Here is a 26235-nt window from a genome sequence, read left to right on the forward strand (position 1 = left end):
TACCTATGTATGTATTAAGTGTAAAAATTTAAACAATGCCTCAAATATACATTATTTGAGGTACCCCAAGTGGTACCTACTGGCTATAATTTTAAAACCAACCAACAACCTATTACTTTACAATCTGAGAATCAAACCAAGAACATCGTAAACGCGTATGTCAACATCGTAACCACTTGACTAACGGGGCAGTCTAGGCCGTGCAAATAAACGTAGCGGCAAAATGTTTTCGGGTCAAATATCCTACGCGGGATAAGCCAATATTATCCCTTTAATTATTTATCCAATCCCTAAGATTTGTTTGGGTTAGACCCGCCCAAAAGCGTCCATTACTTTATGAATTAACGTGGAAAGGTCTTAAAAGGGTTTTCGACTTAATAAATAAGAAAACGAGCGACCTTTCTATCCGGCAGAGAAAATTTCAGATAAATTACCGCTTTTAGTATGTGTATCAAAAGATTAAATATCTTGCTTAAAACTTGTATGTAAAGCTATACGTATTCTGTATATATATGTATTATAAATATATCTTTTTTTTTAATTTTTTTAGCTCAATCCTCACTCGTTATTGTCGAACGCTGGCAGGTAGAAAATGCTTTAAGTCCGTCTTTTGCGAACCGTTTTTTTTTCGTTATGCAATAAAGAAAATGGCTGACTCGTTCGCTGGCTACAAGTCTATGGGTTGACAAACTTTCAGTGAATTTTTATGAAGATTCAAGAAAAATTACCTCAGTTTAGAAATAGTTATTTTGCCTGAAGATATCTTTTAATATATGCGTGGACTATAAACAGAGTGGTCGTAGCTGCCGTGATGAATTACATGGCGTTAAGCTTCATTGGATCGCACGGCTTCCCACGCGAGACTTCTCCGATTTCGGCGGTCGGTAGCGTGTTGGAAGTATTTCACCACAGTTGTCTGGATTAACAATTTCACCGTATCTGTAGAGTAGGTAACCTTCTTGTCCTTTTCCCTTCAACCTGTACTTGCACCAGCAATCGTTCAGTCGACCCCTCATTCCTTGAGATGTGGCTTAAAAACTACACCGTCGACGAGTCTTTCCTTTATACTGAGTTCTCTTAAAATGGAATTCTTGTTGCGGAATGCAGGCCAAGGCGTCTTCAGTAGAATATAATTACATATTTCTTTGAATCTAATACATCAAAACTTCAATGTAAATCGATTATTAATATTATAAATGCGTAAGACTGAATGGATGTTTGTGACTCAATCAAGACAGAACGACTAAAGAATTTGGAGAAAATTTAGCACGCGGATAGAATGTATTATAGTCTGCCATAGAACATCTTCAGCTACTTTTTAGTCTTGTTAATTAAACACTAGCTGAAGCCCGCGTCTTCGTCGCCGCGTGTTTTTGTTTTTAAAGTATCCAGTAGCAACAGTTTATTTGGGAGATGTTTGGCATTAAATTAAGGATATTACAGATATTTTTAAGTACTTTCGGAGACTATTGGGTACAGACAAACAAACAAAAAAATCTTTCCTGTTTATAATATTAGTACCGATAGATATACGGTTCTCGTGGAACGGATTTTTCTCGTTTTTAACAGAGCGGGAGATCGATGTTTTAATAGTTGCGTGCTCAAAATTTAATATCGTTGTAGCTGAGTAGAGTTTAAAAAGTTGAACTGTCTAAAAAGAAGGTGTTACTCTAATAAAGTTTTTGCAGCATACGAACGACCCGACGGCATGTTATATGTGAAAAGCTTACGTTGATAGGATGCGATGATACTGACCTACAGTGGCGTGCATAAGATTATTGACCAGGGTAGGCATAGAGCTTGGAAATGGAATAAAATCGAAAAATCCTCTTCCTATTCCAGTTATATGAATATTTAAAGGGTAGGCAGTGAATTTGTGCATGTATGAAACGCACGCCGCTGCTGACCTAGATCTTAGTACAGGATCTAAGATAACACGTGCTTCCTTATGAGACGGCTATTCACCCTTGCTTTGAAGGAAGGCGTTATAAGCGTCAGGGAAGATTCCGGTAGCTCATTTCGCATGTTGGCTTAGTTCCATCATTTTTTCTAATCAAAACGCCAAGCGCCAAAGAAGAATATTAGGATTTTATGACCATAATCATAATATATATATATATATATATATATATATATTATGATTATGCATTATGATTATATTATGATTATATATATATATATATATATATATATATATATAATGAAATGAAATGAAATTTATATGAATTCATTTTAATTTCATTTAATTTAATTTCATATATATGTATATACTCCTCCTCCTTACGAGATGTAACTACATAACATACAGTTGCGACCTTTATACGATTCAGCCTAAACTTGCATAAAAGACCCGTATACGAAAAGTACTGAACTTGCATAAAAGACAATTACGACTTGCATACGATATGTACCAAACTTGCATAAAAGACACTTTCGAACCGTATATGAGACTTACTTAACTTGCATAAAAGACAATTTGTGACCCGCATACGGTTCCCCGAGATGAACAAGTCTGGCTGTAATAATTTCCGCCTATCCGTTCCTTTCTTTTTTTTTTTAACTTTTTCTTTTTCTTGTTTATTATTCTTTTCTCTAACTTTGTTATTTTAAAAGTTTAACTATGCTTTGCCTAAAATAAAGTGCTTATGTTACAAAATTCAATTCAGCGAAACACCCTCATGATGTTCAATACTAAAAGTGTAAACTCTTCTGGGTTCGTATAACCTACATTATTCAACGGCTGGCATTCCCGTACGGCATACTCCATGCATACGATATTTACTGGAACCTTAGGCTTGTTTCATATACACAACGAAAGCTCTGATGACCAAAAGTAGCGACTAAGACACGCGACATTGATAAACAAGCGTTTATTTACGTCTATGATACACAACATTCATTTGGAACAAAAGCAAAGAATAGGTTCTATAAATAATTAGTTGAAATGGCGACTAAGACATGCAATTTAGAAAGTTTCCCCTCATATGGCATTGATATCAAATAAAAATAAATAGCACAGAATGATTTATATAATTAGTCAAACAAAAATAGCGACTATATAACAGTGACATAAAAAACATTTTTTCAATAAATACGGCCCGGGAATCGAAGTACTTAAATTCACAGAGCTCACCGCTGGCCCAGTGAGGTCGTCGATGTTTGTAACATTTCTATGTTGTGCATAGGTCTAACCAATTGTATTGAGCATCAAGAGGGTGTTTCGGCTGAATTGAATTTTGTAACATATTGAAGTTAAGCGCTTTATTTCAGGCAAAGCATAGTTAAACTTTTAAAATAACAAAGTTGGAGAAAAGAATAATAAAAAAGAAAAAGAAAAGAAAAAGTAAAAGAAAAAGAAAGAAACGGATAGGCGGAAAAGGATAAGGAAATATTGTATGCAAAAACAAGACCACACCGAAAAAAAATTAAAAAATTACATTGCCGCGGGATTAATCGCCACTTTTAGTTACCAGCCTAAGTTTCAACTAACGTTTTAGACGTTAGTTGAAACTTGACGTACATCTAACAGGAATACTGCTTAACAGGAAAAACTTCCTTATATGTATGTCTACATCATCAACATCAACCCATTACCGGCCCACCACAGAGCACGGGTCTCCTACCACAATGAGAAGGGGTTAAGGCCGTAGTCCACCACTGGCCAAGTGCGGATTGGTGAACACCTTTGAGAACATTATGTAGAACTCTCAGGCGTGCAGGTTTCCTCACGATGTTTTCCTTCACCGTTGAAGCAAGTGAAGTTTAAATTGCTTATAACCCACATAGCACAAAAGTCAGAGGCGCGTGCCGGTATTCGAACTCGCACCCCCGAAAGTGAAGTTTAAAGTGTATTTGATGGTTACACGTGTGTGTTAAAAAGCTTTATAAATCCACAGCCTGCGTGGTTCAAAAGGTCGGAATTCCCATAAGGTCTATTTCATGCATGCGATGTTATTATTGGCGTTTGTGGGCAGCAAAGTCTTGACGACACGCGACTTTTATAATGACACGTGTTAATCTCGTGTTTTAATAGTTCTTTTGAAGTGAAATCTTCAGCACTTTGGGTGAATAAAAATCTTGGAACTGGCGTCATCGTCACCGCACGCTTCTCATAAATAAGCATTTTTTTTTTGGTTGTTCAACGCAATTTTTTTTTGGTCGTTAAGAAGTGTTAGTGACCAATTTAAATTTCTTCTTTTTATACCAAAAATAATGAGGAATTTTGTCGCAGCGGTGAGCGCTTTGGTTTTAAGTTGGAGCTCCCGGGTTCGTTTCCCGCAGGGGACATTTCGGAGCTTATTATTTCTCAGGATTCATATATATATATATATATATATATATATACATGTCGCAATTGTCTTTTATGCAAGTATAGTTCATTTCGGTTGAAAGTGGCTTTTTTAACATTTTAGTACATCTCGTATACGGTTGTTAAAGTGTCTTTTATTCTAGTTTCTAGTTTAAGTCTCGTATACAAGTTTGAATTGACTTTTAAGCAACTTCATCACATCATGATGAAATTAACGATACTTGCATAAATGCAAGTATCGTTAATTTTGTACACGGTGTCTTTTATGCAACTTTGGTACTTTTATGCATGTTTAGCACGTCTTGTATAGCGGTCGCAAGTGTCATTGACGCAAGTTTAGTACATTTCCCATACGGTTTGAAAGTGTCTTTAAGCCAGTTATATAAGTCCCGCATAAAGGTTGGAAGTGTCTTTTATGCAAGTTCAGTACATGTCGTATACGGTACGAAAGGGTCTGCAATATACCAGGAATTTTCAATACAGATAAACTATTTAAGTTAGAGTACCTAAAAAAAAATTTTGTCCGAAAATACCAAAAATTTCAAACGTTCGTTCAGACTCTTCGCATGGAAAGATTAAAAGGAACTGAAACCAACTTTCAAGTTTCATTTCCTTGTTTACAATGATCATAGTGTATTCTTAGTTTATGATAATTGGGATGTAGGTCTACCTAAAAAGATAGTCGACCCAGTTTCGCTTTCATAGGCAGTAAAAGAAATGGAGAGATGGGCAACGCATTGCTCGAGGGGAATTCGGTTTTATCGGCAGTAAAATATGGATGCAAACAGACATGTTCATATTTATCAATCAAGTTTATTAGTGTTTTTTTTATCAACAGACTAATAATAAACGAGGAAATTTTATCTTATTCCTGATTCTTATTTTTTTACATAGAGGAATGGCTGCTGAAAGTTTTAATGACATTGAATACAAACAAATAATATTGTTATTTTATTTTGTGTACAACCATCTTTGTAGGTTTGTTTTTAATGTGATAAGATTGGGATTCCTTTACATTTAATTAATTATTATTATACTACTAGCTATTATTAGTCCACCAACGTGCGTCCACCAACAGCGTGTTGGACTACGGTCTTAGAAGTAAAAGTTCTCATTGTGGGCCAGCAATGGGTTGATATGATGATGATGAGGATACTACTACCTTCTGAAGCCAAACTAAATAAACTTGTATTACTACTACACTACTTGTGTTGTGCAACCTTCAGAATAGATAATATGTGACAAAAACAAACAAACGTTGTACACAAATTCGGCTAGCATATGTAGATAGAATGTTCGTGAACTCAACAAACTACATCGTATTCGTTTAGTTCAATTCACTCGTAGCTTTTTCAGAACGACTATTCTCGTGGTTTTTTTCTTCACTAAGTAGGTATACATATCAATAACACACGATTTTTGGGCTCAGTTAAATACCGTCAGTGCAAGTTTATCATGTGCGCTCGTTTGGTTTGGCTTACCAAACTAAACGAGCGGACGAAAGAGTTGCTATTTTGCGTGTTCAATGGCCCAGTCCATACACATTTATTTAATAAGTCTATAATAATAGCCATTGATTTAATATGATACTATGCAATAGGAATAATTGTGATTTATGAACTAACTTTTCAAATACAATGAATATGGCATTTAGACAGATAAGAAGAATGTTAATACACAATTGCAAAATATTAGCAAGTGTGTATCCACAATGCACACTTGCTAATATTTTGCAATTGTACAACTCACAGCCCGGCGATTAGGTGTCTGCGGCTTCATTTTGAGAGAATGGTGTAGTTATTGAAGTTATTGTGCCATCGCGCGACTAATTTTAACTAATATATACATACCTATACACATATGTCTTTAGTATGTATACTAATTAATGCTCATTTTTGTAACACAAAGTTCCTGAAGCCCGCTTTAATCAAAGTTGATAAAGTGGCAACACAAAAAAATCAATTTAAACCCTAACCCTATACTACTGTAACTTTTCTCTTGTTTTTGTGTTAGGTTGCCTGGTAGAGATCGCTTGTTAGCGATAAGGCTGCCTATTGACCTGCCTAATATTTGTTACTTTATTCTTGTTAAACCTTTGTTACGTATTGGTGTACAATAAAGTTCAAATAAAAATAAAAGGTGCTTGAACTTTAGGCAAAAAAAAATCATTGATGCTCTAGTAAAAACTACTATACTTAATAGATGACATACAAGGCAAATGGGTGTAAACAAAAGGCTTACAATACCAAAAACAAATGAACGTTTTGTTAAAATATGTACTTAGTGTCATTAAATTAACTTGTGGAGAGGTTAATAGATTGTATTTGGTACAATCGCATAAATTGACCAAACGGTACGTGTTTTATGAGTTTTTGATGGCTGTGTAAAGTGTCTTGGTATTTATTTAATGGTAATCGTAAAATTTTTTACTTCTGCTTGTTCAATGTGTCTGTCAATTTTACTTAACTAGATTGAAAAGGCAATAAATTAAATACTTTAAATAATGACAAAAATAATAAATTGTTAAGTATAACTTCATAACAGTTATTCATTGTAAAGTCAACATCTCCTGATGATGCTCCGGTTTTGGAGCGAAACGTGCGTAGAGGGTACATTGCCGAGGATATGTTTGGTGTGGAATATAAGGATTGAAGACATTATAAAATACACCATACAAATTCTCCTGCTGTTCGCGGAGTTTAGCAAATTAAGCTTAATTTTCATAATAAGGACTTCATCCACCTTTGAGAACATTATGGAAAACTCTCAGGTATGCAGGTTTCTTTACAATGAACAACTAATGATTTTCTTGCCGACTCTTAAGACATGTTAGAATTTTCTTTCCAAACCTGTGGAAGAGTAGCAAACACACATACTTGACGTTCCAAATATTGTAGGTCTTCTTGATATATATGAATTTTGTTTTTTTTTTTTACGTTTTCTTCCTTCACTGTTAAAGCAAGCACATAACTAAGAATAGTTAAAGGTGCTGAGATTTGAACTTGGCCCCTTGAAGACACTGAAGTCCTAACCACTAGGCTATCACCGCTTTATAATCTAAGTTTGTCATGTAAAGACGAGTTAATGATACACCAGCGTTAGGCATGTACTGACTTTATTCTTATGACTATGCACCTCATACAATATTTATTTTTCACCCACCCACCCTCACATGTTCTCCTTATATTTGTTACAGAAATCGTGGAAGAGCAGAGATGTCACGATTACGAGTTCCGACTAACGTGCCGCGATCTGGACACGCACATAGCAGTTCTAGATGCGTGGTACATCGCCGGAGAGGACTACCACCGCCCTTCCAACGACACCCCTACTCACGCCAGTATGATAAGCACCGAGAACGAATCTGAACTCGATCGAGTTTTCGTGTATTCTAGTCCCAAACACAACGGTGTTTACGAGTTGACGAACCATTCCATTATTGAAAACAGTGAAAACTTTACCGCGTCGAATATGAGTTATACAGGTGTAAATTTAACTGAGTTGACAGTGAATGATAGTTTGAGTTTTAATGACACTTTTGACAGTGTGGATATGTCAGTAGAGTTTGTGAATGCGAGTGAAGGGTGCGGGGTGGAGACGTTTGCTCGCAGTTACGCGAGCTGGCACGAAGGTGATAAACGAAGGAGGCCAGTGTCGAGGGCTTCGGCTATGAACTTGCGAGCGCCGCTGAGTTATAGGTGAGTTTATGTACCTTATATTATGAACTCGCGTTAGCGGACATGCACACTTGGACAATTTTTATTAAGTAATCAGGATGAGAGTTCTTTATAGCCTCTGCCAAAATCGAATACTTACTCTAGGATTTTGATGAGCGTAGGTTTTGAGGTGGCTAGTCATATGGTAAAAAATACTATTTTCTTCGAATACACTGGTCTGAAATAAAACATGTTTAAGTTTTCAAGTAAAATAAACAATTAATACGTGATTAATACTTTAGAATTACTAAAGATTTACAGTGAATGGATATGTTTGACTATTTTATATGAAATTCCTCTCTCATGAAAGACGAGGCCTAGGCCCAGCCTTGAGATATAAATAGGCTGGATGAACCAATGGGGCACTGGATGTATGAAAAGTTGATTAGAGATTCTTATCTAGTACGCTTTAGATATATACAAGCAAAGTGATTATAATAATCTATCGATTAATATGGACTTCCCCAAAACAGTTGCGCGAGCATGACGTCCAATTACGACTGTGTGAGGTTCCCGAACGCTTTCGTAACGGTTCCACATTTACACCGAGAGACCATCATTAGTTTTAAACGAATGAATCGTCACCAAATTTTAAAGCAGCCAATTTCAGTATTTTTTCAATTTGATTTCAAGTTAAATTATACCCACATTATTAAACCATTCGAATCTTGAGTAAATTTATGGATTTAGACAGTTGGGTATAGATATTTTGTCCCGGCATCTATGTTAAAACCGTTTTTAAAATGTTGATCATTTTTAAAACGGTTTTAAAATAAAATATCTATCCGCAGAAGCGATGATAGCGCATTGGATAGGAGTTCGACTTCACATTCACAGACTTCACTCAGCAGGCACTTAATTTTTCGAAGTTATGTTTTTTAGGTAATTAAAATATCACTTGCTTCAACGCTGAAGGAAAACATCGTGAGGAAAGGAGAGTTCTACATAATGTTTTCATAGGTTTGTGAAGTCCACAAATCCCCACTGGGCTGGCGTGGTGGACTACGGCCTCAACCCTTTCCCATTGTGCGAGGAGACCCGTGCTCTGTAGTGAACCGGTAATGGGTTGATGACATGAGATGATGATGATGATCTATCCTCAGCCTATTGAAACGGTTGTTCTATACTACAAACACTGCAATAGGCTGGGGTCCTGCTACAAAGCACAAAAATATTTTTCTATGCTTCTTATAAGAAATTGCTTACAAGGGGCGTTAACAAAATAATTTTGAGCCTTATTTGCTTTTATGCGATCTATGATAAAAGCAAATAAGGCGCAAATAAGGAACCAGATTTTCCTAAATTAATTTAATTTTGTTTTGGACTGATGATTTGGATAGATGTATATTACATTCGTGAATTTGTAATTTTGCTTCGGTCAGCAATCCCTCAGACCTTGCTTTGTTCTGTGAAATATGATTATAGCCTATTTAATGATTATAATAGGATGAATTAAATTTTTCCTTTAGCTCGGCATTACGTCTGGGGCCGCCATTTTTGCTTTTGTTTCATACGGATTGTTCGTCAATTATTTGACGAAAATTATTACATTAAGATACAAATCTTTGTAATGTCTTGGTTTGTTTGAAATAACAAAACAGAAACATACTTTTAAGTTAAGTTGGTCTCCTGGACTATATTTCCAAATGCCAACAGTAACATCGGGTCCGTATAGAATGAGGCTAATTGAGTTCCATTCGATGCAATCTCCTAATTCGACGGTAAACCGTTGTTATACTGAAGATCGCAGTTGGATAGTTTTGGTAAAGAAAAAAGTTCACCAATTAAATTGTCGTTATAATAAAATAAAATTAAAGATCTGTTATTAAACAATGGACAAAATGCGTAAGAATCCATCCGTTTCAATGTCCCTTGTATTTAAAATATAATTTACCTGCAACTGGAATTATGTGACAACCTTTCTACGGATTTATCAAAAGTTTGATCGTCGGTTGATAAAAAGTTTCTTTAGCTACATTTTCGCTTACCTACCTCTTTTTTTTTTAAGCGGTAGTGGTCTAACCTAGTCTGTTTGTATGTAAGTTATGTATGTAAACCTAGTAATAAAAATGTACATAAATTAAAACAAAATAAAATAAATTATCTAGTCATTATTATTTTAAAAATATTGTAAAAGAAATAATATAGATCAATGTATCGTGTATATTTTAACAATATAACAAATTACATTATTGTAATATAATAAAAATTAAATTATTGTACAATATAATTAATGTCCTAAAACGACAAGAAAAGAAAATTAATCAAAAATAAATAACGAAATAAATTAAATAAATTGGTAAAATAACGAATTTATATATACGGCAAACATAATCAAACGATTCAGCAGAAATAACTTAATTTGAACGACAGAAAAGAATCGATACAAAAAGTTTCCGATCATAGTGATCATAGTGATCGAAAGACAAAAAACAAAAAAAAACCTAGTCGGTGTCCACGCGACATACTGGAAGCCTCTATCGTTAGGGGGGTAGTCTTTGTCGGTAGGGTGGTAACTACCTACGTATGAAGCCTCCCACCAGACCAGACCAGAGAAAATTCAGAAAATATAGTTGAGCTTTTTTTGACAGAGCTCTTCCGGGAAAGTACTACCGCCACGCTTACATCATTGTTGTTGACATTGAGGTAGGTCACCTACGTAGTTCGCTAACTATAAAAAATCCGGATCTCCTAATGACAATGCCTACGTATCCAGACGTCACAGAGCATATTTTCATTGGTACTTTTATTCACAGACGGTTGACATAATCTGTTCAATGCCTTCAATTGTCTGGCCATTGTGCACCGATTTCCTGGTTCAATTCCCGCGGGACCCTGTCCTTATACGATATGCAATGAAAGGACACCGATAACTATTCCTAATGCGTCCTACTTAACCTTTCTGCATATTACTTATTTAGCGCTCTAAAACGGTATACCTAAGATGACAAAGGGCGTTTTGGGTTGGAATGTTTAATTTATTTATGAGGTTTCTGTTGTTTATATGTATAATATGTTAAAATGAGTGAAAATACTCTGTATACATCTGTTAATAGGTCAGAGGCATATAACTTCAACATTAAGATTAATAGTCGTTAACTAGGGAACTGCCGCTTTATGTACAACAATTTGTACGGCCGAGTGGCGCAGTGGGCAGCGACCCTGCTTTCTGAGTCCAAGGCCGTGGGTTCGATTCCCACCACTGGAAAATGTTTGTGTGATGAACATGAATGTTTTTCAGTGTCTAGGTGTTAATTTGTATATAAAAATATTTATGTATATTATTTATAAAAATATTGATCCGTCATCTTAGTACTGGGTACTAAGATGACGGATCGAAGAGGATAAATATATAACACAAGTGTTGCATTGTCGTAGTATATTTATTTATTTATTTTGTTACAAAAAATATTTTATTCATATGAATCAAATAATTTATCCATAAAACACATTTTAAAGGGCTGTTTGATGATTATCCACTTGTATCAGTAAACTACAAGGGAACCGATACCATCTTTAAATGTGTTTTTCATTTCCGATCGAAATTTTTAAAAATCGTTTATATATATTTGAAAATTTTGTCTCTTTATTTTAAAATCAATATAAACCTTTAATAACAATATATATTCTTTAAAATAATTGTTTTATAAATAAAACCTAAAATAAACTATTTACAACTAAATAAAATCTAAAACGTCCTCGAAACCACCGCAGCGAGGCACAGTTCCTAAGATGCTGGCAATCAGCATTGCCCCTTTGGATGGCCAAACTAATTCGTTGGCCCTGCTACTATAACTGCTATAATAACTGTCCGCTCTAGGATCACCGGTAGACTCTTTGAAAAGGGCTCTTGCCTCCGGACCCCACGGTCCCAAAGTCTCTACTCCAAAAGGCACAAAAATGAAGCTGCTATCCAGGTTTTCATATTTACGCCCTGTTGGCCTGCTCGGCACTGGTAGCAGCTGCACCTACCATTGATGAGGTGGCCTGGATGTGTGATGCAGCTAGGGTATCGACACAAGTTACATTCCACAGAAGGGACCTTCCAAGCCTCCAAGGTATGAGCGTCATTTATATAAACCTTTTGTTCATTTAAATGACTATGAGTAAACAAATGGTTTATTCGTGATGGGTGTTTGTCGTTCAAATTGTTGAAACATTAAATTACGATTATATCAGTCCCTAGTCCAGTAGTCTAAGACGGTCGACAATCGAGTGATTATCATAACCTCAGTAGCCTGGGATACTTATACACAGTAAATATCTTTTGCTTATAATATATTCAATGTCGTTATACACGAGAAGTACCTTTACAGGCTCTCATACACTACGATAACATTCCAAAACTTACTTAGTCAGCGTTGCTTTGGAGGAAATCGACTGATATTACTGCATGTAGGTACGGTACGGTACACTCACAAAAAAGGTGCCAGAAATTCATCAATGTATTTTTGATTTATACCATTTGATACAATAACATTATCTTAATTAGGAACATAAATTATTCGTAAAGCTAAAGGTTATCTAACATTGTTAAATATTTAGAGCATGTTTAGAGCGAGTGATAAAAACAAGTGAAATTTTTGGTAGAGTGACATATTTTACCCGAACCTTGTGATTTTGATTACGTATTTATTGAGACACCTCGTTTCTGTTATGAATGAATATAAACATTAGGTAAATTACAAGGTTTCTTTTGATAGGTTTTCCAAATTCAATATGGAAATATTTAACTCTTAAGTATGTATCATACTCTTACCATATTAGATTCGGAAATCGCTGATATGTCGTTAAGTTCGATCTAAAAACTTTTAAAGATTAACCAATGACATTCCAAATATAGCTCTCTTAAAGTATCATGAGGCTTTTTCTAAGGCCCTAATTAATAAACCGACACTGAAAAATTGTTAATAACTCGATAATAAAACAATTTATGCTTAAAACCAAACTTGAAAAGCTTTCGGTTTATTTTATATAATCTATACTGATGTACGTCCTACGTTACGTTTTGTTCTCTAAAAGGACAGGGACCCCGAAATAAATGATTTGAAATAACATTTTTTTATCGTAATAATCATGCGGGTCATCTGCTTGGTCTGTCAAACCCAACTTATGAAAAGGGGAAAATTATCGTCCATAAACAGAGCCACATTTCGCAGGGCATGCAAGAAACATCTCTTACAAATGGCCGCCCAGTGTCCATCGATCTGGGGCGTAGGTGTACCTGTAATTTCACCGGCAATTCTACTCTTCAGACCGGACTCTTGGCGGCAGAAATAAGCATGGCGTTAGCACTTATGCTTCCCTGGTCTAGCTCTGTCACAAAAACCTCTGCTACAGTGCTACTAGGTGATTCAAAAAGCTCTACTGCGTCTTCAAGATTTCCTAGGATCATTGTAAACTAAAGTTTATTTTAACAGTTGCTGCAATATAAAATACGAGATTGAAATACCTAATCACTACTTCGCGTCGTTTCATTTACGTTGGTTCGAGTTTGATTGTTGCAAATGTTTGCGCCGTCGGCAATCCTACTGATTGTTCTCTGATCTTTCATCTCGCCGTGCAAATATGGGGCGAATAATTGAATAGGGAGTATTGAGGCCTTGTGATACTCTAAAATTGAGTGGTTGGAGTTAATCTGGCGTCGCGCCTTCCCCAAAAGTCATCGTGTTTCTGTATCCAGTTCCGGGCCTAGGTTTTTTTTTATAATTTTATACAACTCAAATAATTCCTAATTCCAAGTTGTGTACACATACTTTGGGTTGTAGCTTAGAACAAAACTTGTTATTACTTATATTTAGATCTACTTTTAGTTATTACCTGTTTTGTGTACCTAATAACAATAAACAATAAACAATAAACAAAACTCAAATGTAGCTCATGATTACATTCTCGCTTGGTCCAGTCTAAGATGGTCGTGGGCTAACCTGCTAGGGACAAAGCAGTAACAATAAAACCATAAACCTAATCGGTTTCTAGGCGATATTGTACCGGAACGCTTAATCGCTTAGCGGCACGTCTTTGTCGTGGTACTTAGCCACTGTACAAGCCTCCCAGAGAAAACTACCACGAGCCAACAGAAATATAAATCAGATGTAGATTTTAAAGTTAAGATTAAAAAATTTCTTATTGGAAATGTTATTATACCATCCAATAATTTAACATGAATAATAATTGATTAGATATTTGTAATTTTGATATCAGTCTTAAATTTTATTTTTATTTTAATAATTTCGATTGATTTAGGATAGTATTATTATAGTAAGTAGGAATTAGTGTACGAACATATATATTTTTTGCATGCGCAGGCGGATTGTTTGGCCCTATATTTAATCTACCAACAATGTAAAACCGATCTGCAAATAAACGACTTGAATTTGAATTTATTTCTTTTATTTGCATACAACATTGTAGGTATACATATTTAGTCATAATATATGACAATTGACATGCAAATCTTAATTTAAACAAATTCAAAATAAACAAAATCATAATCAATGTAAAAAATAACATAATCAAAATATGTTGGCTGAATAAAATAAAAATTTCATTAATTTTACTGTATGGAATAATAAATTTATAATCATGGAATGTCAATTAAAAAATAACATATAAATTAAATTAGTACCTAAATAAATTCTATTTTATTATCCAAGAACTCTCTTACCGAGTTATTACTCGGAAAAAGAGCATTTATCAACTAACCAGTTACGTAATTTAGCCTATTTATAAAATTAAATTTTGCCCTTTTGATTTTTTTTTTTATGTTGTTTCCATTATTACTGTGCTGATAATACAGTTAAGAGCGACATGTAGCTTATTTGACACACTTTAGATAATCGAGTTTACTATTTCTGGGAACCATAAAAGTATCAATTTCCATAAAATTCCTTCTGTTCCATAGCGTCATAATATTTTATGTACCCTTTCAACTCGCTGGCGTACGCTATTCAAATTGTTTATGTATCACCAAATAATTTATTGATGGGCATTACAGTTTTCGGACTGTAGACGATATATACTCGTACTCTCATTTTTAGTAGAAGTAGGTTGAGCTTTTATCACAGAACTCTTGTGAGGAACAAGTATCTTCTAACGCCATGCTTATTTCTGCTATGCTATTTAGGTCTGCAGGGCATGGTTGCCGGTGTAATTACAGGTATATGAGGCTTAACCCCTACATCTCCTAGATTTATGGTTGTGTTCTTTTTTTTTTGGTTTTTTTTTATAATTAGTGTAATTGACTCCTGGCCGTTCTACTGAATAATAATGAATAAATAATTTCAAAGTCTTTATTCTTTATTAATAAACCAACGAAAAATATATTTTTTTAAGGAAATAATAATTAAAAACTAAAATTAATATTTATAATAAATATAAGCCGTCTAACTGTTCACTTGGCATGGTACCCAAAATGCTGGCGCTATTGCCCCTTTAAATTGCTAGACTTAGCCGTTGGGCTAAATAAGCGCCAGCTCTTGGGACTAGACGTAAGGACCTACTTTTGGGACACGATGTTAATAAAATTTTTCGGGTCCGAACACCATGGACCAGAGTCTCAATAAACAATTGAATATCGGGTTATACATACAGAAGAATTAAGAATTCTCTCTCTATAAGTCGATCTAAAAAATGTTAATTGAAGTGAAACAGCGCAAATTCTCAATGACACTCCATTTTGTTGACATCCACTATGGAATGTGTTTGATGTGCTCGCGCCGGTACAGATGTTAGCAAGTTTTATTGACTGAATCTATAAATATAACAGTTTTAGTTACTCCTAATAGAAACAAGTTTTATGCCTGCCCATAAAATTAAAAAAAAAACTAAATTCATTTACATATTTCAAGCCGGCTTACTCTATAAGCAATTTTGAAACGTCAAGTCTGTCTTTACGATATACACTCGCGAGTGGATATTTTGCCTTAGGGATGGGAACTAGCCACGTAGCCTCCCACCGGACCAGACCAATGAAAATTCAGAAATTAAATGTTACGAAATTATCGGAGATCAAACTTTTTACCTCTACTATTAAGAACACAGCGCTTACCTTTGCGCTAGAGAGGTCGTTAAATGCCTATATTTTAGTGAGATGTAGGCGTTTTCTTAAGTGCCATATGGTGACGGCAGATCAGTATACAGTTGCCACCACCTCTTTCTGCGGGTGTCATACGGGGCGTTTATGGGAATATAACTGAGAACATTATGCAAATTAAGCTTACTTTGCTATACTTCGCGATAAGCAAGCGAATCTGTTACGTATGTTGATACAGATGTGTTAGTACCACAAACACATACACACACACACACACACACACACACACACACACACACACACACACGAACACACACTCTACCAAGCGAAAAATAAATTAATCTTTTGGCAAAATCACTTTTTTACACTGCCGTATGTATTAGGTACATATGACGTTAATTCACGTAGGTGAACGTTAAACATCAAAACATCAACATTCGCCTAATAGCTACCTGCTTTTATTAGCCAACTGTAAGTGTTACTCTCAACAAAACAGTTGTTATATTTCTAGCATCCTCTATATTTGGAAGGCGTTTCATCAAGCGGCCGCTTCATGCAGTAGGTACGAGGCTATTAAAATGTGCTTGCTAATATTAACCTGTTATATATTAACATGTGATAATATTAACATGTAATAGCCTAGTAGTTAAAACTTTGGACTCTTATTCGGGGAACCGAGTTTGATGCCCGACACTCAACTCTTAATTTCGAAAATTCTTAAGATTGTTAAACTGTAAATTGATGTTGAAAAATTAAGCAATCTGCTGAGTTTCTTGTCACGTCTTCGCCGAAGTATCTGCCTTCCGAACCGGTGGTAGAGTCACTACAAACAGACTGAGTTGACGTTTCAAAATGCTTATAAAATAAGCCTACTTGAGTTCAGAATTAGACATTTTTGATTTATTAAAACCGAAAGAATCCCTGACGATGTCGTGGGCAAAGCCAGAATATTCTACAATTTTGTTACAAAGCATAGCTTTTCATTTAAAGCATTCAATTTAGCGCAACAGTTCGAGAATTTCAAGTAGGCAGTTCTTTTAGTTTACCAAACATTTTCCAGGTTCGTTAAAACTAAAAGTTTGTATTGGAAAATGTCAAGCAGGTATACACGTAAGTATCTGATCAACTAATTGCGGTACAAACTTTGGATTTAAATAAACCGATAATAAAAAAAAACAAGGAATGGGATAATTATTTTAAAATACTAAATATTTTTTGCTAAAAACCCCATGATGACAAGAAACTTTTGCTTCGTACTTTTTGACGTATATTCCCTTAATATTTAAAAATTAATCCTAAAGTAATAGGTAGGTGTGTTATTGAAAACCCCGCTTCGATATCGGCTCAGTAGTGTTTCAGGTAGAAGATAAAATTTATTGTAAAGACTCACCGCGGCTAGATTATTTAGGTTCAAACAAAATTCTAGCGTTTCGTTTATTTAATGCGTCCCTGAGCCATTAATATATTAACACGTACGTTTGCATTCCGTTGTAAACATTTGCTTTAACCATCCATGCTTATAAAAACAGAAATCTTTAACATATCTGTCATTCAGTACTTTTTTTAGTAAAGTCTAACTAACTAACACGAATGAGAAAACAGTATTAGAGTTGTATGTGTCTGAAATATGGTTGGCAACTAAAGGCTTGCTATAAGAAAGCTCTAAAGAGAAAGCAATGCTCATAGTATCTCTAATTATAATATCTATTCATATAATAAAATATATATTCATATAATAAATATTCGTTTGACAGCCGATTGGCGCAGTTTGCAGCGACCCTGCTTTCTGAGTCCAAGGCCGTGGGTTCGATTCCCACTACTGGAAAATGTTTGTGTGATATGCATGAATTTTTTTCAGTGTCTGGGTGTTTATATGTATTTTCTAAGTACTTATGTATATAATTCATAAAAATATTCATCAGGCATCTTAGTACCCATAACACAAGCTACGCTTACTTTGGGGCTAGATGGCGATGTGTGTATTGTCGTAGTATTTATTTATTTATCCGTAGAAGTAAAAGAGTTATATAGCTCAAAGAGTTGCCAAGCTGAAGTGGCAATGGATCCCTACAATAGTAAAATGGACGTTAGGATTTATTAGCGACGATAGGTCTTTTATAAGCGACCAGCGGTCAATAATTACGCCACAAGTAAAACTTAGTTTGTTTTGGGCATATTGCCAAGCTTTTGCACGTGTAGTCTGTGGGCTTACTATACGCAGCGGTCCTATGGTGCTATTCGTGTTCAATACAACAATGTGCTGTGGGCGTTGGGCGAATCATGCGCAAGCGTGCAGCGTCCATGATACGCAGGCTATTGAGAAGTTTCAACACCCTTCTCAGCACATTAAGCTGGGCAGCCCTCTCTAGAGAAATTGGAATGGTGTGCATATCAATACCAGCGCATATAATATAGACGTGTGGCCCAGGCTATGAGGTAGATAATAAGGTCATACCAACCGAGGTGGTGTTGTGCATAGAATAATAAATAAATAACATAGTATAATAAGTAAATTGTTACTAACAAAATAATTATCCACCGTAGTTTGGAATAAACCCTTCATTATAGTTATAATTGTCAACCTCTAGGCCATGATAACATCATGAAGTTATCTTTTCAATTCCCTCAAAAAACTAACCCTTTCCGCATCGGAAAAATGCGCCTTTAGTTATTTACCGTCGGAGAATCGATACCCACGAAGGTTCTTTTTTCGAACTTTTGTTGAATTTGAACTTTTCGAACTTTTGTTTGAATTGTTGTCAGTAAGATCCATAATTGGAACATAAAGTGGGTAGTTAGTTATTAAAAACACAATCTTTTACAGTTGCCTTCGAAATACCCGCATATAAACTAATTGTGTACAGACCTGGACCAAGTGATACCGCCGAGCTATTGAAAAACCGATCAGGGGTTTTATATATCTGTTCAAGCCATTGGGCGACAGCTACCATGAACACCATGTTGGAACGGGAGCAAAGGTTTTTTGTATATTTGGGCCTCTTTGTGAAAACTTCGGTAGCGCGAGTGTCTTGAGGTGCCATCTAGTTTGGTGACGTGGACCACTATTTCGGAGTTTATGTCGCGATAGTATTTGTTTATTTTACATATATATGTTGTACCACCTATCAATTATCTATATATTTTTCTCCTACAGTTTTGGTTGCCTCGAAGAGATTGCTATATAGGGATAAGGCCGCCAAATTGTACCTTCTACATTAATGCTCTATTGTATTTGTAACTCTGTGAATTTTCTCTGTGGTGTAATTAAATAAAAATAAAAGTGTATTCATTCATTCATTCGTGGTAACTGTTAACTTACACAAAGAAGAGAGCCAACGATTATATAAATAGCAGATGCATGTCATAAAAATGCATCAGTGAATTCAAACGGGCCACGATATTACGTATAGGAACTTCCATTGAGAAGTAAAGAGTAAGATGCACGCGGCATCTTTGAAGATTTATCGTTCATAAATCATGTCTGGTATGAAGTGGCATATATTTGAGCTCACAGAAGTAGGTATTATTAATATGATACTTAAATCTATTGCAATCACATGCTCATCCTTTTAATGTCCCACAGCTGGGCAAAAGTCCTTACTCTCATTGGGAAGAAGGTTTTGGAGTGTACACCCACCACGCTATCTCAGTGCTTTATAACGATTATTAACCAACGCGACGGCTTAACTTTCTCACTGGCCATTATTTTCTAATTTCGGTGCCGAGAGTACTTAAGAAGAAACCCGGGACCTTATGAATCTTCTTAGAACATGCTAACCATTAGTCCATTGAGACAGTGATCCTCTTCTTGGTGTGAAAAGTTCTCATAATTTTGGAATTTTAAAATAATATCTGTGAGGAATAAAATTCTTAAAAAAATCGATCAAACATGCCTAGCTAGCGAGCGAGCGAGTACAAAGCAATACACAGGTTGCACGTACCTGCCAGCCTCTTGATGGCGTATAGCAATTCATTTACAGTCAAAATGGTTATACTCTTGAATAGGCCACGGGTCATTAGACAGTCCAATTCATTTAACATCTTTAGAAATCTTTTAAGAGAATATTACTTATTTTTGTTAATTAAAAAAAATAAAAACCTGCGGTGCGTGTGTGGTTTCCTCAAAATAAACGACAGAAAAGTAAAATTGGCAAAGGTAAAAAAAAAAAAACAAAAAGTTAAAAAAAATCAAAACGTCATACGACTACGTAATGAACGAGATGTACCGCGGCACGCGACAGCGGCAAAGATTTATCTTGCTGCATGAATCAAGCTATAAATAGCAAGGACATATGCGAGCTGTATTAAAAAATTCCATAATATGATAAATTTATTGCAAGTCAAAATTTAAATAAATTTATAAATACCTGAGTAATCGATGCAATGGGGCCACCATTACCATTACCTTTAATCTAGCCATCTTCAATCAGTCTCCGAGAACATCCGTATGAAATCATTCCGGACACTTTACAATAATTTCCTCTACGTATCAAACTTATTGTTATTGGATCTCTACCTAATAATCTTTAGCCCCCTTAATCTAGTATAGGTTCATGCTATAGGGTTCAAAAGATATCAAAATGTATTCGACACTAACGCATAAAATGCAAAGTTTTCAAGGTCAAAGAGAATAAGGGCCCTGATCAGTCAAGCAAATCTGGGAAGGCAAGTTGTTTTTGTATTCCATTACGTTAGCCCTTGACTGCAAACTCACCTGTAAAGTGATGATGTTAGATGGTAGCGGCTTTTAGGAGTATAAGAGTTACATTAAACCAATACAGCTATGGTTTCTACACAACACACTAAATCGCTTCGCGGCTCGTCTTTTTCGATAGGGTCGCAACTAACCATGGCCGAAGCTCCCTCCAGACCAGACTTCTTTTTTTTATAGCACTACAAGTTAGCCCTTGGCCGCATTCACACTTGGCGGCCACTGATGATACATATTACATACCCCTATTTACGTAGACCAGAGAAAATGCAGAAGTTATAAATTTCCATATGCCGGGAATCGTACCTGAGACTTCCTTATAAGACAGACACGGTTCAACACTGTGCCTTCAAAACAAGTACCTAATAAAAACATTTTATCACATTAAGATTCCATTAAGAGGGATAGAAGCAGGCGTTACTTTGTGGAATTCCATTATATATTATAAAAATTAAGCTTAATTTGCTATATACTCCGAGAAAAGCACGAGATCTGTATGGCGTAATTTAAAATTTCTTCAATTCTTAAACTCACAAACACACCAGAAAGATCTTCGGATATGTTTTCTCTACGCAAGTTTCGCACCGAAACCGGAGCATCCTCAGGAGATGTTGACTTTAAAATGAATAATTGTCAAGCACTATCTTACTAACTTAGCAATTATTCATTGTGAAGTCAACATCTCAACAGTAAATTTTCATATAGAAAATATCATATGAACAGCATCTTAAATTGATTTGAAATGTAATTTAGATCGATCTTCATCGGGGCACGTAATTGCTTTCAATAGAGTTTGAGTCACTAGGTACTTGGAAAGTCTAGATGACTGAATCCGGTTCGCCAAGATGGCAGCTGTCTCGGGATTTGATCGATACCATTATACGGGACGAAGATTGAAGTTATTGACAGTTTGGTTATATCTAAGATAGTACGCAGTGATTGGGGAGTAACTTTTTATTTTCTATTTTACCTGATGAAGTTGAAAACTAGCTCCCATAAACAAGATAACACAGAGCAGGATATGCAAGGGACTTGTCCTACAACATGGCGCTTTGTGCCCATCAACCTGGGAAGCCTCATATGCCTGCAATAACACCGGAAACCAAATCCTAAAGACCGTTACTCAGCATTGCAACAATGCTGCTTTGTAGCAGTAGTTATGGCGGTAATACTTTACCGGACGAGCTCTCATCACAATAACCTACTACTACTACAAATAAGCTCAACTGCTACCAGCAAAAAGCTCAACAAGTACTCACAAAAAGTCTCTATTACTTCAAAGTCAAAGTCAAATATTTCTTTATTCAAATAGGCACATAGATGGCACTTTTGATGCGTACATTACATGTGAAATATGACATAGGAGTGAGTTGATGGCGACAATTAAATTCGTCAACATAAAAATAAAGCTACGAGGGTTCCAAACGCGCCCTGGTCTAAGAAGAACCCCACAACAAACTTAGCCGGTCGTTATTTTTTTTGTTATCACCATCTCACTTTGTCCTTTAAAAACTAATTAATTAATTAATTAAAAAGTTATATCGAGTTTTGGACCATTATGCAATGGCAGTTTTAATATTAACTTTTCCTTACCTACTTGTGGTTGTGACAGCGCAAAGCAGTTGATTGCGCTGTATATAGGCAACACTGATTGACGTCGATAACTAGAGAGTAAAACGATTTTGAAAATCCGCATGTGTTGTGTCCTTCCTTGCACGTAATGCATTTATGCAGGTTCTTCAGTCATTTATTTATTTATAGAAATATATATTTATCTATACGAATATAAAACGAGAATATATAAAACGAAAATATTATTTATTTATTTATCTACACGAATACGAGAAAAAAGAACAAACCAAGAAGAATGAAGCAGGATACAAAAGGCGGCATCGCTAAGTAGCGATCTCTGCCAGGCAACCTTAGGATTAGGAAAATTAAAAAGAAAAACGAATAGGTGCGGTACACTATTTAGATACGAATACATAAACCAGACTACACAAATACAACAATACTATTGATAAATGTAAAAAATAAATATACTAGTACATATTTTAAAATACCATAAATACTTAAATATGAGTTAGAGTAGATAAATAAATAATAATAGTCGTTTTTATTGAGTGAGATAATGAGTCTTAACAGCATTTTTAAATATGCCCAGTGACCGCCGTCTTATGTTCAATAGGAATGCATTCCGCAATTCAGTAGTTTTGGCAGCCATTATCAATTTATCACTATCTGATAGTAATAAAGAAAAGAAAGAAAGAAAAATCTATTTTTACATTATGCCACACCTTACAATATTAAAGATACCACGAATGTTATATTGTGTGGCACAACCTAGAAAAACAATGCCAGCTCTGCAGTGCTGCATACGCCATTGGCAGCAAAGCGCTGATTTTCAGTTAGCGCCTTGTACCAGGTGATACCAAATAAACGCGTAGCTATCCACTGATCAAATTTTAACATTTTTATTAACTAATAAACTAAGCTAGAGTTTATACAAGTGACAAAAGAAAACAAACGAAAAAAGGAAATAAATCCAGCAATAAGATGAATGATGTAAAACTAACAAAATAAACCCACAAGTATAAAAATAATAACAAAAAAGTAATATATAATTCTCCGAACTATGTGCCCGGCCCATTGCCACTTCAGCTTCGCGACTCGTTGAGCTATGTCGGTAACTCTAGTTCTTCTATGAATCTCCACATTACTGATTCGATCGCGTAGAGATACTCCGAGCATAGCTCTCTGAGACTTCTTTTGAGGCCCATAGTTGTTGGGGTGGTTACACATGCACATGTTGGGGTCCTAAGGTGCTGGAATGGCAGCCCCGAACAGGTAAGCGCAGCGATGGTCGACCCCCAACGAGGTGGACAAACGACATTAAGCGCGTCGCAGGTAGCCGCTGGATCCAAGCGGCACAGAACCGTGGAATTTGGAACACCCTACAAAAGACCTATGTCCAGCAGTGGACGTCTATCGGTGATGATGATGAATATGTAATTATATAAACTAAAATTTAAAAACGTACATATATATGTATCTACATATAATAATAGTTCCAATCAACCCATTTCCGGCCCACTACAGGGTACGGGTCTCCTCCCACAATTAGAAGTGTTAAGGCCTTAGTCCATCACGCTGGCCCAGTGCGGGTTGGTGGACCCCACACACTTTTCAGAACATTATGAAGAACTCTCAGGCATGCACGTTTCTCCACGGTGTTTTCCATCACCGTTGAAGCAAGTGATATTTTGATTGCTTAAAACGCACATACCTTGGAATCAGTGGCGTGCATTGAGATATTTACCAGATTATGCATACAGCAGGAAGATTGCATCAAATGGCAAAAATCCTCCTCCTGTACGAGTTATATACCAATTTAGGGTAGGCAGTGCTTTTGTGCATCTATGAAGTGCACGCCACTGCTTGGAATAGTAAGAGGTGCGTGCTGGGATTAAACTCGGCCCCCGGGAGTGAAGTCGAATTAGCCCGTTACTTGAGACTGTATCCTCACTTTACGGTTAGATTGCATTTAAAGCTTACTTGTAGAGGAATAAAAACAAATATAATCTATTGAACAGTATTCTTTACATTGTTTACATCCCTGCGAAGGAAATATAAGTTTTTATTAAACTTCAGTGGAACAGTAAGTTTTTATTAAAATAGTTGTGCTCTTACTTAGAGCATTATGAAGCAGCAGCCTTTTGTTTACTGCTTCTCAACATTACCAACTAAGCAAATCCTAACTTTAATACTTAAACCGTAGGGGCTAAATTCGTATACAAGTATCTATGAATTGCAATCACACGATAAAATGATCTTTAACTCCGTCTCCGGTTCTAAGGAAAAAATGTTGAAGAAAAATGTACTCTGTGTTTCTATGTTTAAGGTGTCAAATACAATGCATTTGAAAGTAATTCTAAAATTACCTTTGAAGTTGATTCTCATTGTGTAGTACTAGCACAAAGCGTTGCAGATCTATTGATCCATTAATGCATTTAATGCGAGATCTATGAATTACTATAATGGTTTTATTAATAGAGCTATGAACACCTGGAATGGAACTCTGCTTCGAAAACTACTTGAAAAGGTGAAACTACGAGGACACTTATTTGTGATGTCACTATTTAACACATTTTCTCATCATCATTATAAATACATTGCCAGTAACCGTTAACATTAGGTTCGACTCATGAGGTGCCTTAACTTTCTAATATTTAAATACGAAAGCTTAAAGGGTTACTTAGAATACAAGAACGGCGAAAAATCGATGCCTATGGTGCTTGAGACACCTTTTAAAAATTCTTTGGACTGCATTCCGCACCAACAATTCCATATTTTTGAAGACCTGTGAGCGCTGTGAATTTAAGTAGGAGGTCCCGGAATTTATAATTTCCACATTTTCTCTGGTCTGGGCCGGTGGGAGACTTTGGTCGTGGCTAGTCACAACCCTACCGACAAAGACGTGCCACTAAGCGGTATAGTGTTCCGGCGCGATGTCGCATAGAAACCTATTAGGGGTATGAATACCATACTCCCTAACAGGTTAGCCCGTACTACTACCATCTTCGACTGCATCATCACTTTCCACCGCGGTGGGATTGCAGTCAAGTGCTAACTTGTAGTAAAAAAAAATATATATTTATTTAAAGAACTCTCGAATTGGAAGGAAAGACTTTCGTCAAAGGTGCAGTTACGAATGTTGAAGTTTTTTGATCAAATCCCAAGGAAAGAGGATAGATTGAACTAGAGTTATTAGTTTTGCGCGGACAGGTTGAAGGAAAAAGGAAAAGAGAGCGGTCACTAACTCGACGGACAGATACAGTAAGATCGTTGGCCTAGACTGTGGTGGAATGCTTCTGACTCGCTACAAACCGCCAAAAGTGGGGAAGACTCGCGCGGGAAGCCGTGCGATCCAATGAAATCACGGCAGCCAAGACCAGTCTGTCAAGAATGCACGATTAAGAATAGACCAGTAATCAGCTCAGTAACACTAATCCTGTGGGAAGTGTTAGTGAGCTGATTGCTGATTTTATAGTGCTGTTCTGATAGTAGAGTTGTGAAGAAAAAAAATGTAACTCGTCTCTTCTCGGAAATATGTCATGCATATCATGCATATACTATGTATGCACTACTTTAATTTGATACCTATATTGAGGGAGTTGTGTATAAATATATATTCCACCGATTTTCACTCCTGACTAGTCCATATTTCCTACAACAAACCAAAATCAAAATCGGTTAATCAAACTAATAACATCCCGTAGTATTTGCTAAAAATTAAATACGTCACAAAAAGCATAACGTGGGTAGGTAAGTCAAAGAGACAGTCTAGAGTTTAAGGATAGCGACCAAAAATGTGCTAACGGAATTCTAGATTACTAAGCTTCCGCTGTCCATTTGTCCGTCCGTCACAGTCCACCTTTAAAGTTTTATCAGCATTTAAGATTCT

At 35.8% G+C, this 26235-nt stretch overlaps 1 protein-coding gene across 1 annotated transcript in view; it reads left to right on the forward strand.

Moving 5' to 3' along the window:
- Positions 1-26235, forward strand: part of LOC120637480 — a 160652-nt gene that overhangs the window by 19901 nt on the left and 114516 nt on the right. Inside the window, exon 2 of the mRNA XM_039909344.1 lies at positions 7506-8007. Within this exon, the coding sequence (XP_039765278.1) occupies positions 7506-8007 (502 nt within the window). The remainder of the gene's footprint in view (positions 1-7505; positions 8008-26235) is intronic.

The sequence above is a fragment of the Pararge aegeria genome, chromosome 3, assembly GCF_905163445.1.
Source record: "Pararge aegeria chromosome 3, ilParAegt1.1, whole genome shotgun sequence".
Taxonomy (NCBI): Eukaryota; Metazoa; Arthropoda; class Insecta; order Lepidoptera; family Nymphalidae; genus Pararge; species Pararge aegeria.